The sequence below is a fragment of the Chanos chanos genome, chromosome 1 (assembly GCF_902362185.1).
Source record: "Chanos chanos chromosome 1, fChaCha1.1, whole genome shotgun sequence".
In the NCBI taxonomy this organism is placed as follows: domain Eukaryota; kingdom Metazoa; phylum Chordata; class Actinopteri; order Gonorynchiformes; family Chanidae; genus Chanos; species Chanos chanos.
The window spans coordinates 15837254-15844764 of record NC_044495.1 but is presented as its reverse complement, the minus strand read 5'-3'; the positions used below and the strand labels follow the sequence as shown (position 1 = coordinate 15844764).

The following is a 7511-nucleotide window of genomic DNA, read 5'->3' as shown; positions in this document are numbered from 1 at the left end:
AACAGAGATCTTTGAGACTTCTGGAGCAGTCGTCAAAGTTCTATGTATTCTCTCAAAACACGCACAACATCTTTTTCAATTTATGGGGTTCCAGTCGGTCCAGTTGGAAGAACACGTTCCATTTCCATCTACATATGCATACACTCACACATGCTTTCTCACACACACTCTTTAGGGACAGGCAAGTCCTAGCCCCCCTCGCCTGACTGTGCCCCTATTTCTGTGTGTGCTCTCATGGTTCTGGAATTTTCTAATTGTCTCCAGAATGAGAGATATTTCTGCCTACAGGGCTGATGCGGCCGTTAGTCACTCCAGCATTCTGTTGTGTTCTGTTTGTCTGCCTACAGAATCTAGGCCATTAGGTCTTATTGTGTCAGACTAAACTCTTTCTCCCTCTCTCTGTCTGTCTCTCTCTCTGTCTGTCTCTCTCTCTCTCTTTCTGGCGCTCTCTGGCTGTCTCTCTCTCTCATTCACACACTCCAACCTGCAAAAACCTCACAGACACGCATCCCACATCAAACCATATGTTTTATAAACTATATTGAGTAACGATCCAACATGTAATTGTTCACTCCATGTGGAATTTAATAGAGAGAGGAATCAATACACCCTGTATGCTTAGTATCCAGAGGCTGGTCAGCAGACACATACAGAAAGCAATTACAGTGACTAGAAAGTATGCAGTTAAATTATTCAGACATGACTACTAAATCTAAAGCATTTGGTAACATGACAATATTGAAGGTAACCATTTGTTGTTTACTTTTGTTTCTTTGTCTAAGGTCTCTGACCGTTTTTTTTTTCTTATTTTAATTTCTCTTTTGAGCATGTCCGATATGACTGTGGGATAAAACAATGGCAGTAACATTAGTGTGGAAAGTGGTTTAAATTACTAGTTTATTGCTTGTAGTTAATTCCAAGTCTTAATCATTGTCAAGGTGGTACGAGAGACAGGAGGATAGTCTGGTAAGACTTACTGTAACTTCACACATCAGAGTCACAAACTCCTTCCCACACACACACACATGCACAAACACACAGATGTAGTATGTACAGAATATACTGTACAGCAGGACAGTGGAGTCAGTCCAGTTTGTCTGAGGTCATCAGACATCAGTCTCCATCTTGCTCTTTCTCTTCAGAGAGAAAGAGCAAGATGGAGCACACACACACGCACACACACAGATGTAGTATGTACAGAATATACTACACAGCAGGACTGTGGAGTTGCTGCAGTTTGTCTGAGGTCATGTATTCATGCAGAGGGAAAACAGAGTGAGCTCAAAGAGAGATAGCAGGAGGTGAAGGAGGGAGCAAGAGAAAGGGAGATAGTGTTAGAACACGATGGGATAGTGTCAGAAAACTGAGCTCACAAACATAAGTCTCCAGTCTCCACCCTGTGCCCAGAAACCTGTTCCATCCATCAAGTCCTTCTGCCTACCCTCCTCCCTTCATCTGTCCATCCTTCTCTTTGGCACTCATGTTATTGCCTCCAAAGAAGTTAAGAGAGGCTTGGCCTTGAGCACTGATGTTGCTAGAGAGAGAGAGAAAGAGAGAAAGAGAGAGAGCGACAGATAGACAGAGAGACAGATGGAGAAAGCAAGGGGGCATCTTTGTGTACTTATGTGTGGGTATGTGTGTGTCTATTGGGTGTGGACGTGCATAACTGTGTGTGTGTGTGTGTGTGTGTGTGTGTGTGTGTGTGCGCGCGCGCGCGTGTGTGTATGTTTATGTGTCTCATCTGACTACAGCTGGAAAATCTCTGTGGGTAAGTCTGCTGGACAACACTTCCTGCTGAGAAGGAAGTGACACCCCTGCCCACATGGAACCAGATGCAAAAACACACACAGCTCACTATACACCCTCCAGAAATGACGTCATGATCATACCATGCACACTGTATCCTGAGAGGACCACATCAGTCCAGAAAATGAACAAAGATATGCAAGGTCTAACCTCTGAATTGTTTTGGAATTTTGTATGGACTTTGAAAAGAGGAGACTGCTGTTGTCTCAAACCCTCTACCCAAAATACTCAGTTTGGACAGTTGGTGAGGCCTTAGCACAGGTGACAGGCTGTGCACTCTTTTCATTGGAAGTGCCGTCATTCACAAAGTGCTCATCTCATTTCAGCTGTGTGTGTGTGTGTGTGTGTGTGTGTGTGTGTGTGTGTGTGCGCGTACGTGTGTGATTTTTGGGTGTCAGTGAAAACTCCAGTAAAAGCAGTAGTTAAGGAAGCAGTGATGAGTGTAAAGTGTGAGATGTGAGTTTGTTCAGTTCCTTCAGACATATACATACACAAAAAGAGTGAGTGTCCTCGCTATACCACTGTGGCAGATATAATGTTTGGTTTGGCTATTAATCCAGAGGTACGCTATATATAGAGCATCGTTTCTATAAACACATTCCAAATCTCTAGCAACAGTGCGCTGCCATCAACAGACCAATTGAGATAAATACAGCTATGAGAGAAATTAAAGGAGAGAGGGCACTGTGAGAGGATACAAACAGGGAGGAGTCTACATGGTGTAGGATAAGGATAAGCCTTCAATAAGAGAGAGAGAGAGAGAGAGAGAGAGTGTGTGTGTGTGTGTGTGTGTGTGTGTGTGTGGGTGGATAGAGGCTGAGAAGAGTCACCAAACCTAAGCTGTTGCAAATACTACTCTGTATCTACGCAACATTTTATAGTTACTCATTGACGCCAGGATTTACGGCTTTAAACAAACCACAGTTATCTATGCCTGAATTGTAAAACGTGTTTGTTCCAACCAGTCATTTTGTTACTGGTATTCAAAAAATACTGAGTGTGTGAGAGGTCTGTCATCTTCCAAACCAGGATCAGCAAATTAGAACTGTAATGTAGACTTGAACCTACTGACCTTCTGTTTTCACATAAATAAATCAGAAATTTAGATACGAAAAACTTTTTGCCTTAAATACCCAAATCTTGCGTTATGGTGTGTTAAAATATTACACAAGCTGAAGTGTAGCTAGGATGTCAAATGCACTTTGCTTTGGTAGTCTTATACCTTTTTGACCCTTGTTATGTGTGTATACCTGTGTCCATCACAGTGTGACCTTGTTCACAGCTGGTCTTTTAGCTGGATGGTGTGCTGCTTTGCATGCCTGTTGAAGTTAGGGAGAGAGAAATAATCTTTGGGAATAGGTCACTATTCTCTTGTTTTTACATAGAAAGTATTTTTTCTGCACAAGAAGTATGTAGTTCTGAAGACACACGTGGCAGAGGCTTGTCGAAGTTACTGTATCTGTTAAGTGTGTGAAAATTAGCACTTTTTTAAAACTTTTAATCAGGGGTTAGTGAAGAAATGGCATGAGTGTGATAACAACTTTTAGAAGGTGCCTAATTGCCACATTTTTCTTTCATCTCCTTTTGTTCCTTCCTCCCTCAGGCCAGACAGACAAGATAAAGCCTGCGTATTACAAGTTTACCATTTCAAAAAGGATTTGCAACACCACTAGAAATACCTCTTAGATAACATGAATATTGTCCCTGCGTGATCATGTTAGCTGCTTCTCTTGCGTTGCCTCTGTTTTCCATTTCCTCTTTTTTCAGTTCTTTTAAAGACAGAGGAAATGCTACTTCTTAGCCTAACTGTAACATAGTGAACAGCAAAACATTTAAGGCTGTAAACTCTGTTTTGCATCCCCATCCCTTCCCTCTCTCCATAAAGATCTCTCTCAGTTTAGGTGGTCTCAGGTCACACTTAAAGGGGCTGTCTGTTTACATGGAGTCTTTTCCAGCTGAGCACGTGTACAGAGCTATGGTGTAAGGGGGAGGGAGAAAAGAAGAGAAAAAAGAGTGAAAATGTGTCCAGTTTGAGTGTACCCTCCTTGCCTGATCATATTTGCCATTGGCCAGAGGATTAGCCAATGAGCGGGTGGGGAGGTAAACTTCCTGTGGGCCTCTTTTGTAAAATATTCCTGACCTCTCCCATGATGTTTATTTTTACAAAAAAAAAGAGGAAAGAGAGACAGACAGAGAGTGAGATAGATAGATAGAGAGAGAGAGAGAGAGAGAGAGAGAGAGAGCGAGAGAGAGAGAGAGAGACAAAGAGACAGAGAGACAGAGAGACAGAGAGGGGGGGTGGGGGAGAGAGAGAGGGTGGGGAGAGGGAGAAAGGGCGGGAGGTGGGGTGGGCAGAGAGAGAGAGAGAGAGAGAGAGAGAGAGAGAGAGAGAGAGAGAGAGAGAGAGAGAGAGAGTAAAATGCTCTTAATCGTTCAGAAAAAAATGTAGTGAGGCAGTACATCTAGGTTTTAGTTCACTGGCTTTTGGTTCACCGAAGCAGGATTCCTGGAAGCCTTTCATGGCTTTTGAGTTTCTCCAAAACATGATCTTTGCATAGCACAGACATACACACATTCATACAGTGTACACATACAGTATGTGTGCATATGTGGGAGGTGTTACTGTATGTTGATAGGACCAGTTTCAGACAGTGTGCCAGAACACTTTGTTCTGTTGTAAATGAGAGTGCCAGTGTTGTCCTGTGAGAACAGAAAAATTCCAGTGTAGGATCATTGTTCTGTACTGGACAGTTCTGAGGTAAATCAGACATTATGTCAGTGTTCTGACAGACTTTTTCTTGTATGAACATCATCTTTAACAGAATCTTCACACATCTGTATGTCTTGATTACAGAGATAGAAGAAAGTGTGACATATTACATTGTGGTCTTTTTAAACCTTTATTAAACTTTATGTAGGTTTTTGATATTTAATGTAGTTTTACTTCATATTATTAAATATAATTTTTTCCAAGAACAGTAACAGCAAAATTAGTGCAAACACATCAGTCAGAAAGACATAGATCAGCTCTATACGTTATTTATTATTTAAAGAGCAAAATTATTGATATTCATGAAACAATAAGATAAAACCAAAGAAACGTGTTAAGCTAACATTCTTTCATGTCCGTAATCCATTTTTTCAGTCTGACTGCAGTGCCTAGTGCGCTCCTATAGTTATACATGGAACTAACAATGAAAATATCCTGGGAAAACCCCCAATGCAACAAACTATGTTTAAAAAATGCATAACGCACTGTTAAAAATTTACACTAACGTGTTCTAAATAAACGTTTTTAAAGCATTTTCTGAGATGTCCTATTCATCTGTTATAAGATGGTTGTTAGTACATTAGTTAAGCCTTTACGGTTCACTTAGAATGCAGCAGTGCCCATATACTGTCTTCTACTGCATCTGTCAGTTTGACCACACATTGCAGAGGTTTTTGTTCAACGTTTTTTCTTGTTATTATGCTCATAATGATACAATTAAAACAGGAAATCCCCCTGAGAGTCAGCAATTTTCATCTTAACTGATCTTCAGCTGATCAACAAACCAATAGCAAAAGAACACTGCTTGTAGTCGAACAAGTTGCGGAACAAGACCAGATTTGGTGTCTTCCTTATTATCTGTCCTCTGTCTTCTGCCTTTTGCTGGCCTCTGCTGGTGGTGGATGAGACTGGCAAACACAAAATGTCTACTGATCTTGGTACCAGTGGGATGGTGCCATCTGCTGTCAGAAACATTGAACAGATACAGTGAGTGCTGTTTAAATCAGAAAATTTACTTAATATAACAGAGACAGATCATCATCTGAAATACATGAAAATTTTAAAATTCAGTTTAACTCTAATCAAATAACTACTTAAAATAATCACAGTATAAGAATGATGAGAAGAAGACAGCATCTTTTACCTACTCTCTCTCCTAATTCTCACACACGAGTTTACAGATGCGTGCAGTTTGTGGCCTTTTGCACCGCTGGTCTCCTGTGAACACTGACACTGCTGAGTGCATGCAAACATGAGATAGACAAGGCTCCTCTTGGGCCAAATGTTCACTCAGTTTATACCCACTCTATTCTGGATACGGTTATTTCAACATTAGGCATTCTTCTATGGTTGTGCAGTTTGATTGTAGTAATGAAGGTGAAGCAGGCCAACTTTCACACAGGCTGTAAACAAACAAAAACTGATTGAGCTTTCAGGCTTCAGATCTAAAAGACAAATCCGCTACTTTTTTGGTAAAAGATGCAAACATTTTACCTTTGAGCTCAGAACTGTTTACAAAGTATTGTATACTTGACACTCTCTCTCGCTCTCTCTCTCTCTCTCTTTCCAGTCTGCAGAGTCTGGCAACATAAGTAAATACTATGCCACTAAGAAGAGTGTTACGGAGGGTATGTTGGACGTGGCTCTGTTGATGACCAATGCTTCTCAGCTGAAGGCTGTGCTGGAGCACGGTCCTGCCTTTAAATATTACATCCCTCTCATTGTCTTCATTGCTCTTTCCCTCCTCTTCCAAGTGCTGGTGGGGGTCCTCTTTATCCTCATGGGTGAGTTCAGATTAGCATTTCCACAGAGTCTTATTTTCAAAAGTTGTAATCTGAAAACAACTTAGGTCGAACAACACGTTTTATCCTGTTTGCAATGTTGACTAACAAATAAGTAAGATGTTATAAACAGCAGATACAAAATTTTTAAAATGTTAAAAATATCGAACATGTTCTTAACAAACATCTTGATAACTCTCTATTTCTCTCTTTCCTGCCCTTATCCCAGCCCATAAAGAACTAAATTATGCGGTTAACAGGATGAAACTGGAGAAAATGAACAATGTGGCGACTGTGCTGGTGTTCATCACTGTCGTCATTAATATTTTCATCACTGCATTTGGCGTGCAGAAAACAGGCCTCCACCTTAAACAGTGACAAGTCAAAGACATGTCATATATGAGGACTTAATGGTAACTGTCTCACATTTCTAACTTAGATCAATTGCACACTGTTGACTCAATATTGGCATGCAGCTGGACTTACAATAACTTAGGAGCTAGAAACGTCTAAAGCTAAAAACTCTGGGCAAGATAGTATTGTGTGTTGTAATAGTTAAACATAATGTAATGTACGCATGTCAACCTATATGTACACCTGTATAAATATGTAGGCCTACATGAATGCATGAATGAATGAATGAATGAATGAATGAATGAAAGACAGGGATAATAAACACATCCAGTCTTCTTCATAAGGTAGTCATACCCAGGATGATCATTGTGTAAATATATTTGGTTATAATAATATCAGATGTTTAGCACTACCAACATAGGACAGGTCAATGTTACTTTATTCACTGACTGCTGTTTAGTGTAGACATAAATTTATTGAAAACTGCTTTGTTGTTTTGTTACAGGATCTCTATGGAAATGATAATGTTTGAAAGACTGAGGACCATGAAACATTTTTCAACATTCCTCTGAACCAGTATTCTTCTAAATTCCTAGAAATGTCCTCACTAGGTCTGAGTTTTATATTATATAGATACTGCCACATCAGACTGAGGGAAATACAGTCTAATAAAATTACTGCCTTTTTTAAAAACAATTTTACAGGGCATTGCATAAAAACTTTTCAATTCACTCGATTAATTTTTCATGAGTTGATATTGGAGTGGATAATAGCAGCTGAGATTTATGAATAAAAATATG

General features: G+C 40.1%; 1 protein-coding gene across 1 annotated transcript; it reads left to right on the top strand.

Moving 5' to 3' along the window:
* Positions 1-6167: 6167 nt before the first annotated feature.
* ninj2 (ninjurin 2) lies at positions 6168-6735 on the top strand. The gene is made up of 2 exons (XM_030788128.1): positions 6168-6360; positions 6587-6735. Exons 1-2 carry the CDS (start codon positions 6207-6209, stop codon positions 6733-6735), a joined length of 303 nt encoding a protein of 100 aa, XP_030643988.1. The 5' UTR covers positions 6168-6206.
* Positions 6736-7511: the final 776 nt, after the last annotated feature.

Bases quoted from the DNA above. Each gene is read 5' to 3' on its own strand.
- ninj2 (XM_030788128.1), top strand. From the start codon at position 6,207: ATGTTGGACGTGGCTCTGTTGATGACCAATGCTTCTCAGCTGAAGGCT. The intron at 6,361-6,586 runs GTGAGTTCAGAT...CCCTTATCCCAG, and splicing joins GGTCCTCTTTATCCTCATGG to CCCATAAAGAACTAAATTAT.